This window comes from Apodemus sylvaticus, chromosome 11 (genome assembly GCF_947179515.1).
Source record: "Apodemus sylvaticus chromosome 11, mApoSyl1.1, whole genome shotgun sequence".
In the NCBI taxonomy this organism is placed as follows: Eukaryota; Metazoa; Chordata; class Mammalia; order Rodentia; family Muridae; genus Apodemus; species Apodemus sylvaticus.
The window spans coordinates 95,147,352-95,163,440 of record NC_067482.1 but is presented as its reverse complement, the minus strand read 5'-3'; the positions used below and the strand labels follow the sequence as shown (position 1 = coordinate 95,163,440).

Genomic DNA, 16,089 nt, shown 5'->3' with positions numbered 1-16,089 from the left:
CAGAACAAGTGGCCACTTTCCATGTGGGGAGGGACCCGGAAGCTTGGGGAAAGGCCCTCTACAGACGTGGGGTTGTCACTAGCCAGCCTGCATAGGCCCTCGGCCTCGCTGACTTCAGGGTCACCCTGACTCCCATTCTTAGCTTTAGACTCATAGAACATTGGGAGAGGCTCAGGTCAAGTGATGGTTCTGGATGGCCTCTCCAGCCCCGCCCCCCGCCCCCCCACGCCAGCTCTCGGGAGAGCCTGAAACCTCGCTACCTAACTTTAAGCAGCCATCTTGCATTTGACATCTGTCAGAGGCTTAGAAACACCCTTCTTTCTGGGGAAAGTTAAAACTAACATGGAAGAGGATTGGGGTGGTGTTGGGGTGAGGGCTCCTCCGTAAACCTCATTTTAGAAAAGAACACCGGTAAGTTCTCTGGAGAAACCACTTCTCTTCTGTAACCCTCAACATCCTATTTTATTTTCTCCTGGGGATGCTGTCATAGCCTTCTGGTATGCAGAAGAGGCAGAAAGGGGGCCATGGGCTGGCGCTGGTGCTGGCTTCCGAAACCGGCCTCTCATCCCCACCCCACTCTGGATTTCAGCAGGGATGAGGGGAAAACAGCTCAAAGGAAGTATAGCCCCCCTCCCCTCTGAGGAGGGCTTGAAGGAAGACTGGCTAGGAGGGAAGAGTGGAGGAGGGGACATGTCACCCCTACTCCACCCCCCACCCCCTCCGGAAATAGAACCACAGGTGGGAAGTGCCTCACAAAAGACCCACATCTCATGTTCTTCTTTGAAGGCAACCCCACCCCATCCTGTGTGTGAGGACTCCAAACTAAACAAACACTCCAAAGCCGAAAGTCTGATAGGATGTGTTTATATTTACATGGCACATTTCAAAGCAATGGCTACGTTGGTCATACATATTAGAAACCATAAAAAAAGTTAAGAACTAAAATGTACATCATACACTTGTATATATATATTTTTACAGAGGTAAAAAGGCTTATTATAAAAAAAAAATCAATACAACAGGGGCTTTAGTATACAGGTAATGAGTGAGGCTTCAGGCACTTTGATTTGTTAATGTGAGCGAATAGCTTGGGATGAGAATCAGGGAAACTTCTGAGCAGGAAACCTTTTGGTTAGGTTTTGTTACCATGGATATAAAAATAAAATCTGAATAATTTCTCTCAAATGATTGACGTCAGTATGGCAAAGCTGACTGGGAAAATACTACACACCGTTCAGCTGCAGTGTGGCAATTAAACATATTTACATAAATGTCCCCATAGCTGTCTTTGTGCCCTTAACCGCTGCCTTCACAAACCAAAAGACAATGATGCACAGAGGATTAAGATGCACCAGCATAACTCCTAAGAGGGTGGGAACCAGCCAGGGAGGACGGAAGCACAAACAGAGGCACCGCCGCGAGAGAGGCGGTCAGGACGCGCATTCTCACTGAAATAAATAGGGGCACTTGAACGGACTGACGGACGGACAGACGGAGGGCTGAGGGAACAGATTAGTGTTGTGCTTGGTAGAGAGGCGAAAGGCCCAAGGAGTGTCCCTCAGGCTGGGGACAGTCTCTCCAAAGCACTGGTAGCTGGCTGGAGGCGTCTAGAGTCTCCTAGCACAGAGACCCCCTCCATCTACAATAGATAGCCCCAACCAGCCATCCCAACAAAGAAAAACACCTCCCAATTAACGCATAAGCATGCTGATTATCTACACCGATGGATGGTCTGTCTAAAGAAAGACGACAGGCGGTCAGGCGAGCAGAAAACACCGCCAGGAAGGTATACAAGGCTAGCACTTTCCCAGTATGATTGACAGACTGGAAAAAAGGCCTTTTCCTTTAAAGACTGTGTGCAATAAGGGGGGAGGGGACTAAAGGGGACTGAGCCTGCCCTCCACTGTTAATCACTATGGGAAGAACAGCCAGTGGCAACAAACCTGTCCCTCCTGTGTTAAGGAGTTCTGATTGTACTATGCTAGGTATTGGTAACCACTTTCGCTTTTCTTTTTTCAGTAAGATTTGGCTATTCCTTATAATGTATATATATATATATATAATGTATGTATGTGTGTGTGTGTATATCTGTGTATATATAGATACACACATACACACACACACATGCTCTTTCCCCGCCTCCAGTGAATTAGAAGCCTTTTGCATGGTCCAGCAACAGGCATTATCAGCTGGTGACCTACCCTTTATCTGTGCACCCCAAGTGGCAACTGTGGGTGTGGAGTGGTAGAAGAAAAGACACTTAGGCATTGAAAGGTTTTTCTTTTTTCCTTTACATATGGCCTTGTTTTTTTTCAAGTATAAATGAAGAATTGAGCTTCAAATTAAAAAACAAAACAACGCCCCCCCCCAAAAAAAACCCCAAAATATACACTTAAAAAAATGCAAGCCACAACTCTGAATCGATGGTATTTAAAATGCCCCCTGAGTAATATAAAACAGTGTAGGGGCAGAGAACAACTACTGTTTTAATCCCAACTTTAGTGTTTTTCAACTGGAACTTGTTCACAGAACACTGGTGTTTGAATAACTTGATTTGGTTTGTAAAATGGTGAGTAAAGTTTATCTCACTGACGTGTTATTCCAAGTATTGCTAGGATTTTAGAAGTGGCAACACAATTCTAAAAAGTCCTATTTTACGGGCAAACTGGGCAGGCTCACGGAAACCCAAATCCCCTTGCAAGCCCCGGTCCAAGAGGATGCAAAGTGATTTGAGGAATTTTCTCTTGATTCTCACACGTTAATATGGATTTAAGGCTCAAAAAGTCATTTAAAAGGTGACTGTTTTGCATCAGTGAATGAATTCAAGGTGGGGGTGGGGCGGGGGAAGAGATGACCGCAGGTTAAAGACAAAAAACAAACAAAACAAAACAAAAAAACAAAACAAAAAACGATCGCTGATGTGGGAGATTTGGCTAAGGAGTGAAAGTACTATCGTTTCGTGGTACATGCTCGTTACCGGGCTCACCTCCTCGCATAACAACATGCTGTTGTGGTGATGGCTTCATCATTAGGGCACATCTCTGAGGGACCTATTCTAATTAGCGACAGGCAAGCCCAATGGGGGGCAGGGAGAAAACAGTAAACCCCTCCAAGTGGGAAGGAGAGGGGTCAGGAAACCAACACTCAGATAAAGACAGCATGATTAAATACACGAGCCTATGCGGAAGGTTCCTTTCCTCAGAACACTGCGGGGGTCGGGGGTCGGGGTGGGGTGGGGGTGGGAATGTGGCTGACACAGGGGGCGGCGGCTACCCCAGGTTTGGAATGATGTCACCAAGGGACCAAGGAGCCTGGCCTCCTCTTCTTGGACTCGCCTTTTGGAAGGGAACCGGGGAGAAGATGGGGGAACACGCAAGATAGACAAGTTGCCCGTGGCTGTGGCTGGAGAAGCAGCAGGTGGGGAACCCGAGTCACGCTGCGGCTTTGTGCTTCCCGCCACAGCACCTGCACATCACTCCACAATGGTGGCAGGCCCGGAGGGGCAGGTAACAGCACATACACGGAGCCAGGAAGGACAATGCAATTAGAGCCATCCACCGGAGGCAAAACTTCTCGTCGCTAGTGTCACACGAGCAAGGGTCGGTGTAGTCTCCCTCGGGGTCGGACATACAGTGGTACAGCATGCTGTCCGCGCACCACATACAGCTTACCCGGCGGATACAAGTTCTCACGGCGTCGGGCGCATCTTGGCAGTGGCCCCGTCGGTTCTCTTCGTGGTTAAACATATCCCTGCAGTACACACAGCGCGATCGCTCGCCGTTCTCCTTCCGCCGACGGGACTTGGTGCGCGGCGGCTGTGTCTTGATCACACCGCCTTTGGGGTCCTCGCCGAAGCCAAAGTCCGAAGAATCAACATAGGGATAGGTATATTCGTGTTTGGGGACTTCGCCCTTGGCGAAGCGCACGTATGAGTCCGCGTCTTCTGTGGTGTCCAAGTATTTGCCGCGAACCGGAGCGTGCCGGTAATCTTCATAGCCGGTCATCCAGATCTTCTCTCGGGGGTTGATGCGTACAATTTCTTCATCATCTTCTGGGAAGGTGACCCGGGGGAAGGACCTCGGCAACCGCTGTTCAGAGAAAAACCAGACAGTGTTACAGCCTGGGGCGCCACTGACAGCTGGCCGGCCACCAAAGACAGCGGTGAAGAAAGTTCCCTTCTTCAGGGCATTTTCGGAAAAGAATGGAAACCGAAACAAGCTTGCCGTATCCGATACAAGCTTGCCTCAGTTGTGAGCAGAACCCGGCAGATCTGCCCTTCCTGTTGGAGTGACCAGGTTCTTAGGATAGCCGGCTCACCTTGGGTGCAGTTTTGAGTCCAGCTGGTAATTCTTATCTAGCAAGACAGAGCCCTGAAGTCAATCAGTCCTCAGGATCCTAAATACCCCGGCGTGAGAGAACGCCTGCAATCCCAGGGTGCGGGAGGTGGAGGGAAATCATTGCGTTGCTACACAGTGAGTTCTCTTCTGGGTCAGCCTGGGCTACAGGACGCCCCCCCCCCCCCCCCCGCCAAAAGGAGTACAGTTTGCTAAGTCCAACATAACCATCCTAAGAGGAAAAATAGTCCTGCCTTACTTTTAATCCCCACCTCCGGTGTCTCTCAGGTCAGCTGCCCCCAGATCCTGTGCAGAGCCAATCTTTAAAAGGGGACAAGAAGTTCCGTACCCACTTTTATAGTGTATGTACTCATCCGTACAAATGCCAGTTGGTTATTTTGAGTCAGGGTCTCACTATATTGGCCCGGCTATATTGGAACTCACAGAGATCTGTCTCTTCTTTAGTGCTGGGATTAAAGGCATGGATGGAATGCCTGAAGACTTTCTTCTTCGTCTTTTTTTTTTTGAAAATTTTGTTTTATGCGTTTGTGTGTGTCTGTGTGTGTCTCTTCCTGTGTGTGTGTATGGAGATGTCCAAGGACAACAGAAGAAGGAGCTGAATATCTTAAAACTGGACTTCTAGGTAGTTGTGAGTCTAGCTGTGGGTGCTAGGATGTGAATTTGGATCTTTTGCAAGGGCATCAGGTTCTTAACCACTGAGACTTGTAACTGCCTAGTCCTCGCTGATGCTTAAAAGCAAAATTATAGCCAGGAGTGGTGGTAGGGCTTTGATGCTAGCACTTGGGAAGTGGAGGCAGGCAGATCTCTGTGAGTTCTAGGACAGCCAGGGCTACATGGTGATACCTCATCTCTGTTAATTTATTTAGTATTCCACAGCACACATATAGAGATCACAGCCATGCCGTGGACTTTGTTCTCCTGTTCTACCTTTACATGGGTTCTGGGGATCAACTCAGGTCTCTAGGCTTATTACTCGGCAAGCACTTTTGCCGTAAGGGACGCCTCAGTGGCCCTTTACAAAAGAAAAATATTTTTTAAAGAAGACATCTCACAAGGTTCACTAGCTTGCACTGACATTGTAATCTGACTGAAAAGACTGACACACAAATGTGAGAAAGATAAGCAGGTTCCAGATACGGATCACATTTGACTCCTACAGGCATCCTTGATGGTTAATCTCAAATATCAATTTGATGAGAACCACCAGAGAGATAGCCTTGCAGGGGTCATCTCTTTTAGGTGGGAAGATACACCGCACCCTCGGTGGGCAGCGCCATTCCCTAGGCAGGAAGTCAGGCCTGTATAAAAGGGCAAAGGTGACCGGAGTACAATTATTCTTTAGGCTATAGATACACTGCGACCAGGCGCCTTATACCTGCTGCTTTTCCCACCACAACAATCATCTCCCTTCCTCTCTTGCTTATTTGTTTTTTTCTTTAAAAAAAAAAAAAGTATTTGTATCATACAACAACATCTTCCAAGTGCTGGGATTGCAGGCCTATGCTACCACACCTAGTTTAAAAGCAAATATGTTGTTGTTGGATTTTTGTTTGTTAAGACAGGGCCTCCTACTTTTAGTTTAATCTGGCTTGGAGCTCATGTAGCCCAGGCTGGCCTACCTCAGTCTCCCCAAATCAGGTTCACAGGCATATGCCACCATGCCCAGCTAATAACAGAACATTTTAATGTCAAAATGCTAAAAGCACACAGCAAAACCATCTTAAAACAGCAACAGAAAAGGCAAAACAAAACAGCATCTCCCTGCCCAGAGCTTGCTTCTTTTCATTTCAAATTAGCCTAGAGGTCATGTAACCGACACAGGCAGTCATCCATGCCCCATCATTTATTTGGGAACTTTTTCTACAAAATAGCCACTCAGTAGCTATTTGTTGAATTACTGAATTCAGACTAAGGCACTACAGCTATATGCCCCTGAGCAAGACTGGGCCTGGAGCGGCACGCCAGCCAGGGTCACAGGCAAGAGGGCAACATTCTTTCCCTTTGACTCGGCCAGTGCTTTCACAGCCAGGAGGCAGGGACACAGAGGAAGTCTGGCACAATTTTTGCCTAGGATCCCCCACCCCCCAGACACTCCACAGGTCATCATGTTCTCATCGATAAACTGCTGCTACCACCAGGTAGTACTTCCGCCACAGGCAAGAGGAAAGCAGGTGGGAGAAAGCCGGAGCCAGGGCTATCCTTACAGGGTAGAGGCATGAAGTGTCCGGCTCACCTGGTCGGGGTGGTAATGGTCCATGGGGTATGGCTCAAGGGTATAAATCCTCCGGTGCTCACAAGATGTGGGGGAGGAGATTGTCCTTGTGGTCGGTTCCCTCTTCTGTGAGGAATTAGAAGAACTGTCTGTAGCTGTCTGTTTGGAGAGAAGCAATAAACAGTTCATTAAAAAACAAAAAACGAGCCCCGCTCAGTACGTAAAAGTACATGGACCACGAGATGCCACTCCCTAGAACCTATAACATGAGCAATAATTCCCAAAAGTTGTCCTCTGATATTGTTTGCCAGTACACACACACACACACACACACACACACACACACACACGCACGCACGCACACATAAATAAACAATTACAAAACACACAAGCTCTGACATGCACCAATCCAAACACTGTTTCCTGGCTGTGAATCTCTTTGGACCTTCCAGTCTCCATAATTTATTTATTTTTTGAAACAGAGTCTGAGCTGGGCCGTGGTGGCGCACACCTGTAATCCCAGTACTCTGGGAGGCAGAGGCAGGCAGATTTCTGAGTTGGAGGCCAGCCTGGTCTACAGAGTGAGTTCCAGGACAGCCAGGACTATACAGAGAAAAAACTGTCTTGAAAAAACCCAAAATCCTAAATAAATAAATAAATAAATAAATAAATAAATAAATAAAAAGAAAGAAAGAAAGAAAGAAAGAAACAGAGTCTGGTTGCATAGACCTGGCCGGCCTGAAACTCATTAGGTAGCCCAGACCTGCCCCTTCCTCCCCAGAGCTGGATTAAAACTGTGTGCTGGGGACTGGAGAAAGGGCCCGGGGTTGAGTGCACTTGCTGTTTTTGCAGGAGACCCAGGTTCTTATCACCTACATCCGACAGCTTGTACTGCCTATCACTCACATTCTGGGGGATCTGGTGCTCTCTTCCGGCCTCCAAGGGCCAAGCTTACTTGGTTACTTGGTTTTTTAATAATGTGCATGTGAGTGTAGGTGCTCATGGAGGTCAGCAGAGGGCGCTGGGTCCCTTGGAGCTTATAGGCAGGCAGCTACCTTGAGCTGGGTGCTAGTAGTAGGAGGTGCTTTTAATCTTTGAGCCATCTCTCTGTCTCTGTTCCCTCCCCTTCCATGATGGCTTAGTTTTCTGACTTTACATCTCAAGGGCTGGGATTACAGAATATGAACCAACACTCCTGGTTTTCCAGTCTTGAGTTCATCTTATACAGGAGAACGACCAGACTGTCTCAACGTGAAGAAGTTAGCTCCACAGCCGGAGAGGCCCAGCAGCAAGGCCTTGGAAAGACAAGCTGTTTATCTAAGATGTAAAAACACAGTACTGGGCATGGGAGAAAGGCTAGATGCTTGGGTCCTACCAGCCACTCTGCTGTGACTGAACACGCTGATCCATTTGTAACCTTGGCTTACAGACACCATGACAAAGAGATGTGTGTTAAGCCGAAATAAAAGCCTGCCCCACCCCCACTCCTTTTGAGACAGCAGGGTGTGTCTATACAGCTATACAGACTCTACAGACTCTCAGGGATTGGCCTTTCCCTGGTGAGGACTAGAAACTTAGTGGGATCTTGGAAACTAAGAATTCTGACAGAAACATGGACAGTGGAGGCTTGGTCTTGAGGGTTTCAGAGGTCCACTATCTGGACTTGGGATAAGGAGTGTTAGTGTAGTAATTTGGCTAAAAATGTGTGCACACTATTCATCAGGGCTCAAGAATCAACAGTGATCAACAAGAGAGCAACACCACTGAGGTGAGCCTGTGCTCCCGGAACAACAGGACGCCGGCCAAACTGGGGCTGAGAGGTCAGCTGTGATCACTGAGAAAGTTCCCTAGCTGGGTGCTGGTGGTGCGTGCGCTTAGTCCCAGCAATCAGGAGGCAGAGGTAGATAGCAGATGTCTGTGAGTTCAAGGCTAGCCTGGGTCTTCAGAGCAAGTTCCAGGACAGCCAGGGCCACACAGAAAAACCCTACCTTAAAACAACAATTCTCCCCCCCCCCCAATTCTTCAGAGTAGGTGCTCCCGAACTGGTGCATGGGAGGCAGGCTGCATTGTGTAGGTGGAGAACTTGGCAACAGTATGTGAGCATTGTCTAGGCAGCACTGGGTCGAAGGCGTGAGGCTGTCAGAGTAACTGAGGCTTGGCACAATGGACAGGTGTCAGAGAGGCCATTGGTGAAGTGCAGCCTCAGTTGCTTTGGAGACCCCAGCATACCAGAGATGCCAGGAGAGCAGCAGGTGTTAGCGGACCCAGCAGAAGACTATGGGACAAGCTGTGCTTGCTGCAGACGGCAGAGCTGGCGAAGTGGGGCTCCCCAGGCCTGCTGGAGCCAGAAGACACACATACCACGACCGAGTTCTGATGCTGGAGGCAAGCTACAGGATCTTTGACTTACACGGCTGGTTGTTTTTATTCATTTTTAAAATCTAATTATTTTTATGCCCTGGTTCTTCCCTTCTGGAATAAGTTAAGAGAAGTTGTATTGTGATACTAACACAAGAAGATCTTGAGACAAGGTTACAGTTTAGAGCAACAGGTTTGTGTGTCGGGTTGATAAGAGTGGAAGTGTCCCAGTTAGCTTTAACTGTCACCTTTATAGGCCACTCACCTAAAAAAAGAAGTCTCATCTAAGGAGACTGCCCAGATCAGACCGGACTGTGGATCTTGCGAAGTGTCGATGTGACAGGGGCACGTACCTTGGAACAGGGTCACCTATTACCCCATGGTTGCCAGAGTGAAGACAAAGTACCGTACAAAGCACGCATGCACACACGTAAGTGTGCAAGACCCTTAAGTATTCGTGTTACGGTCAACTTCAAGATCTGACCATCAATCAAGGCTGCCTCTGATCTGCCTTGCTCCTGGGTAGGTTTCAGTGAACTAACATGGATGCTCTGTGCCCAAGAAGACCAAAAAGCGAAGTTCTAACAACTCTGGGACCCAAGGCTTTTGAGAGAGGCGGCTTTAGTAACAGGTTTCTCAGCCGGCAGAGACAGCAGGGTTAGAGCGAATTCGTTAATGCCGAAGCAGTAACATGGGAACCCTTGGTGGGGTGGGGGACACACTCAAACTGGTGGTCCCAGTGTGTAAGTTAATCAACTTGTGCTCTTAACTACCAACCATGTCCATAGCGTCCCGTGGCCCCCAAGTTCCAAGGAATGCTGAGAACCAAGGAAACCTCTGGCCCCAGTGGCAGAGACAGAAACCACACACGCGTGAACTCTCCGGTTAGACCTACGAGGGACTCCCTAATGCAGATGGTTGCCTCTGGAAACAAAATCCTAATTCTTAAGAATCAGAAACGTGGGATGCTTAGCAGTAGTTATACCCCTTCTGATAAGAATCCCATTTGTCTTCCAAAAAGCGGTTCAGGACGCTGCAACGCTGCACCTACCCGGGAAGCAGCTGACCACGGGGGCTACAAGCGCCGCTCCATTCCTTGGTTCATACTTCAGACGCCATTACTGTCTTGGGTCAGAATGTGCAGTTACGTGAGCTCGGCAGTGACTAGGAATCTGGCTTATGAGCCCCTGCCACTGTCCCGTCTTTCTACAGTCAAACAGCCTCGGAATAAAGATGGGCCTGTTATAAATAGGCCCATGTTTGCAAATAGGCAAGTGACCCCATAAACCAGGTCTACGTGGAATGCAATCTGTTGTGGTGCCCTTCTCTGGAGTCAGTCTCCCCGGAGCAGTGTGAGAATCCCTGCAGCTTAAAGGACAAACGAGGCCGATTCTGGCATCTGTCACCCTTCCCGCCCCGCCCTCGCCTTTGCCCATAAATCACTTCTGGCAGGTAGCTGGGAAGCAGCTGCGAATTACGATTTTGCTCTAGAGCACAGGAAACCACCTTTAACCTGCCTGCTGTTGTCTGGCTCCCCAAACGTGACAGAAGAACAGATGTAAGCAGTCTGCCAACTGCTGAGAGGATCTGCTCCGAGCACCAGAGAAAGCTGTGTAGCCACACAGCCACCAGCAGTGCTGAGGAAGAACCACCAAGCTCACTTCCTGACAGCCCCACATACAATGCTCCACAGCTCACACGCCTGCCTTAGCCTTTGGGCCCAGAGCTCCCTAGACCGGGTCCCTTTCCAGAATCCTGTGTAAAGGTCAGTGACATCCTGTTGATCCACTGGTCATGGTGAGGAGTGTTCTGAGCCCTTGCCGTCTGTGTAGACTGGATTACCTTCCGCAGTCTGCCCTCTGCCCATCTTAGGCTTCGTGTGGGATAAACTCAATTCTGTACGCCCTGCTATTGGCTGTGACCACTGGTGCCTTCCCTTACACATCTATATAGTCCCAGGGCAGTGTTTTTCCCACCGATGGCCACAAGGCATAAATGCAGAGAAACAAATTTCATCAACTACTCCCAGTATTTTAAAATGTGAAGTTAAAACAAACAGAAAAAACAGCTTACAAAAGGGAGTCTCGGAATAACCGGGTAATTATAAAGGAAACGTTAGATGCCATTATGAAATCTTGGCTGTCCTTGTGTAGTATAGATGAGGCCTGTTACATTTAAATACCGCCATCCAACTTTATCTCCTGTTTCATTTTACACTTACGAACAAAGCTGACTTTACAGGTGCTGAGATTCCCTGCAGTCTCTGCCTCACACTGTGCAGCCCACCAGACTGTGTTGTTAAAAATCAATAAACTGTTCATGTCTGCTGGTGCCCTCAATTAATCCCAGCACTAGGAAGCAGAGGAGAGACAGGTGGATCTCTGTGAGTTCAAGGCCAGCCTAGACTACAAAGCAAGTTCCAGGTCAGCCAGGGCTACACAGTCAAACCCTTTCTCAAAAGAAACAAACAAAGAAATGAACAAACCACCAACCAACTGAAAATGCAAAAACAAAATCCCAACTACAAAGTCAGCGAACCTCCCCAGCATGTTATCTCCCGGGTCTCAGTCTCCTATGGCCCAGTGTGGCTGTTACATAGTCTGTGGGTTTGGACAGATGTCTGATGACTACCATCAGAACAGACTGGTCACCCTAACGTTCACCTCTGTGGGTGCTCTTGATTATTTTTAAAAGGGATGTGAGATAAAGATGGGTTAGAGGGATGGATGGTTCGGTGGGCAAGTGTGCTCTTCCAGAGGGCGGGAGTTTGGTTCCCAGCATTCACACAGGGTGGCTACCAACCATTATGACTACAGCTCCGGGAGACAGGATCCACTCTTCTGGCATCCAAGAGCACCCAAATGCGTGTAGTGTCCGTGTGCATGCGCACACATATGCACAGACAAACATATACGTAAAAATCAACTAAACAGGGCTAGAGAGATGGCTCAGCAGTTAAGAGTACAGACTGCTCTTCTGAAGGTCCTGAGTTCAAATCCCAGCAACCATATGGTGGCTCACAACCATCTATAACAAGATCTGACACCTTCTTCTGGTGTGTCTGAAGACTGTGTACTTATATATAATAAATAAATAAATAAACCTCTTTAAAAATTTAAAAAAATTTCAACTACGAAGTAAGAGTACAGGAGAATTTACATTGAGCTGGATCAGTAGAAATCTGTGTGTGCATGGGCCCTTGAGTGTGCGTGTGTTTGGCTCTCTCATGATTAATACTCATTGTTGGCCTGTGAGATGACAGTCTACCAGAGAAGGGCTTGTCATGCAACCCAGGTTCCACCCCTCAGACCCCTCCTAAAGGTAGTGGGAAAAAACAGATTCCCATCCTCACAGCACACACAGATAGCAACACAATAACAAATAAAATGTAAAAGTGATATACTGAATGTCACTCATAAGAGACAGGCTGTAATAAGAGACTGACTGTGCCCAGGAGCCTCTAGATTAGCCTTGGGCTGTTCCGGTGAAGCGCCGACTTCATCATGTCAACGACATGGGACGATCCTCCCTCCACGCAGGAAGCATCATTCCCAGGCTGGGTCCTGGACTGGATGAAGTCAGCCCAGCGGCGGGCGGGCGGCACCCTTCTGCCTCTGTTTCTCAATGGCAGATGCAATGTGACCCCGCTCAAGGCCGTCACAATGACTTTCCTTCCTGCCACAATGGCCTGTACCAACCATAACCCGTGAGCCAGAGTGACCCTCTCTTCCGTAAGCCGCCTTTTTTACGATACTTAGGCAGAGTCACAGGAATGGAGCTAACAGGTACACAGATTGCGCTAGAGTGCTGGGGTGACAGACCTGCTGAATCTAGGTGCTGTGTACGAGGGGGCACTATGCCATTCTTTAGATTTTTCATCAACAAACAAACACCCCCCAAAAACCAGACCAAAAAACCCCCAAAAAACCCCACCCAAAACAAACAATCCAAACAGGAAATGAAATAGGACAAGACCAGGAAGTATAGCCTGAATGAAGACGAGCCCTCTGCTGGGCCACACCAACGCCTGTCTAACTGCGTGCGGGTCACGGATGCTGCCCCGTCTCCTCACTGCTCCCAGCACAGGCGATGAGCAAACAACCATCTTCAGAAGCGCAGGATCTCCACGGAGAAGGAAGTGGAGTCATCGCTTTGTCCCAGTTACATCTCATTAACTGACGCATTAGCTACACGCTAACCTGACATCGGCCATCCGCGTCAGCATGTGGACTCACTTGCAGGGGCGTGTGTGCCCACCCCTCACCTCTCCCCCCCCCCCCCCCCCGGCTTTCCTTTCCAAGTATGTTCACAAAATACTGCAGAGAGGCCAACTATCCTGGTCTGTCTGGGACAGTCCTGGGCACACCAGAGAGTGCCAGGGCCTTAGGACCTGAACTTTGATGGTCTGGGAGTGTGCACACTGCTGGGCTTCACGGTGAGCCGCATCACTGGACATATGTGCGAGGGGGTCAAGACCAGAACATGAAAAGCTGGGATGAGAGAGTTTTCTATAACAGCAGCTACACGGCAACTGCACATGCCACAACTCAAAGTGTCCGCCACGGGTGGCTTCTCTGCCAGTCGTCACCCAATGAGAACCGAAGGGCAAAGGAAACTCACTGTGAAAACGTCATCGTCTCCAAGCTCAGCTTCATTATGGATCGTGGAAGAGGAGGTTGTTGAACCTGAAAAGACGAGAACGTAACGAAATCAATCAAGCTGTGGATACTCCACCTCCATCGTTTAAAAGGCGCTAAGTGTGGCGGCACGTTTTCCTGCCCTTCAGTACTGAGGACTGAATCCAGAGCCCATGCATGCTAGGCAGGGTGTCCGTCTACCACTGAGTCACATCCCCAGCCTTTAAAATATGCCTGTGCCAGCGATGGACCCCAGAGGCTCCCTACCAATGAACTGTCCCCATATTTACTTTTCAGTCCACCGACCACATCATGGGGACTCAATGATGTAACTCATTCCTCTTGGCTCCAGCTACAATGCTCCCTAAACTAACTTGGCCTGCGGTGGTTCCCAGCACAGAGGCTGGGGAAGAAACACGAGGAAGGGAGGAGGTGAGGAGAGGCTGCAGCCCACTGCACCGGAAGGGCTCACATCAGCCTCAGGGACCTCAAGGTCCCAGCAGAGTAGGAAAAAAGCTAAAGGCCTCTCACTCAGACCTGTGAGCCTAGGAGAAGCTGGGCTTTGTTTACCTGATAAGGACCTAGTGATAAGGACCTCCGACCCTCTAGCTCACCCAGGGTCTGAATTCAGACACCACACTGCCTCTGGCTACACTGTGGGAGCTGTGCTGTGCTGATCACACCATGAAATGATCTGGTGATTCAAATTCAACTTTCTCGCTCAACTCTTTATCCAGAGTGCAAATCAGTACAGGAACCTCCCCCCCTTCTCCCACTGACAGGAGCCAGAATGTGTGTGTGTGTGTGAATGCAATAGCTACATCTAAAGAGAAACTTAGTCTTCATAAAAACGTGTAAAATTGTGTGCGTGTGTGTCCGTGTGCACACAAGCACATGAGAACAAAAAGGCCCTGGCATCCCTGAGGTTAGATAGAGGACGTTTGTGGAGTCAGTCCTTTCTTTCTCCTACACGGATCCCAGGAGTCAGACTCAGGTTGTCAGCCTCGACAGCAAGCACTTCTACCCACTAAACCTCCCTAGCTCACAGCTCATTTCCTAAGCGAAGGAAACAGCTTTGGAGACCATTTCTTCCAATTCTCACTCTAGTGTGCCCATGCCTCAGGGTCCCTGCACCTTGAATCCTGATTTGTAATGAATTGTGCAGACAAATTTGATGATATCAAGTGTTTCACCACTTCTTTTCCTGAAAGCGTGTGTGTGTGTGTGTGTGTGTGTGTGTGTGTGTGTGTGTGTGGAGGGTTTTGTGTGCATCGATATTTGTGCACTGTGTGTTTGGTGTCCCTGGAGGCCAGAAGATGGTCCCCAGGAACTGGAGTAACAACTGGCCATGAGCCATCGGTGTCGGGGAATCGAACCCCGGTCCTCTGGAAGGACAGCAAGTGCTTCTAACCACTGAGCGGTCTCTCCAGCCCTGTTTCATTATCATCTGACCACCATCAGAAAGGCAGTAATAAGATTCTTTCCCTCTTAAAGTATTTCTCCTGTGGGAAAGAATGCATTGTAGTTAGTACTGACCCGAGGCTGCTGCTGAACTGTAAGTCTATTTTAAAAGCACTTTCTGTTTAACTTTTCTTATCTTCCGTCTTATTTACTATTAGCACGTTTGTGAGTGCAGGCATGACCTTCACACGCCTGCGTGTGCGTGTGAATTTCCAGGAGTCCCTGCTCTCCCTCCGCTGCAGACTCCAGTGACGGAGTTCAGGTGTCAGACTCGCACATCGTGCTTTGACCAGGTGAGTAGTGTCCGGGTTTCACTTTGCAATCTCCTCTTTGGGTTTTGAGACAGGGTCTCTCTACATAGTCCTGGCAGTTAGTCATGGAAACTAGACTGGCCTCAAACTCAAGAGATCTTCCTGTCTCTGCCCACTGAGAGCAGGAACTAAAGATGTGTGCCTTAGCACCCAGTACTTTATCCATTTTAAAAATTCATATTTTAATTTGAAATAGTACAAGAATCCTATTGTTTCTAAAAATAAAGAAACAAGAATCCTATTGTTTATTGTTTGTGAACATTTGCATATAAGTAATTTATTCTTGCTGTGTATAGTTCCAGATTGTTAATCTATGTATTCAAATCACAGGTATGACTTAAATTTCTTTTAAAATTAAAAAAATATGTATGGGGCTGGAGAGATGGCTCAGTGGGTAAGAGCACCCAACGACTGCTCTTCCGAAGGTCATGAGTTCAAATCCTAGCACCCGCATGGTGGCTCACAACCATCTACAAAGAGATCTGATGTCCTCTTCTGGTGCATCTGAAGACAGCTACAGTGTACTTACATACAATAAATAAATCTTTAAAAAAATATGTATGTTTATGGGTGTTTGATTAGCATGAAAGTCTGTGTGCCATACGTGTGCATCACCTGTGGAGGCCAGAAAAAGGTGTTGAATCCCTCGGAACTCGGGTTATTGGTGATCATCAGCCAACTTCTGGGTGCAAGCAGTGTTAGAAACCTAACCCGGTCCTCTGCGAGCGTAGCTGCTGCCCTCAGCCCCTGAGCCA

The 16,089-nt window shown here is 48.4% G+C and overlaps 1 protein-coding gene across 1 annotated transcript in view; it reads right to left on the bottom strand.

Annotated features, from left to right (window-relative positions):
* Window positions 1-848: 848 nt before the first annotated feature.
* Spred2 (sprouty related EVH1 domain containing 2) overlaps window positions 849-16,089 on the bottom strand; it is a 103,111-nt gene continuing 87,870 nt past the window's right edge. Inside the window, exons 4-6 of the mRNA XM_052199228.1 lie at window positions 13,546-13,610; window positions 6,589-6,726; window positions 849-4,088 (exon numbers count right to left, since the gene is read on the bottom strand). Coding sequence (XP_052055188.1) covers window positions 3,432-4,088; window positions 6,589-6,726; window positions 13,546-13,610 — 860 coding nt within the window. The 3' untranslated portion in view covers window positions 849-3,431. The remainder of the gene's footprint in view (window positions 4,089-6,588; window positions 6,727-13,545; window positions 13,611-16,089) is intronic.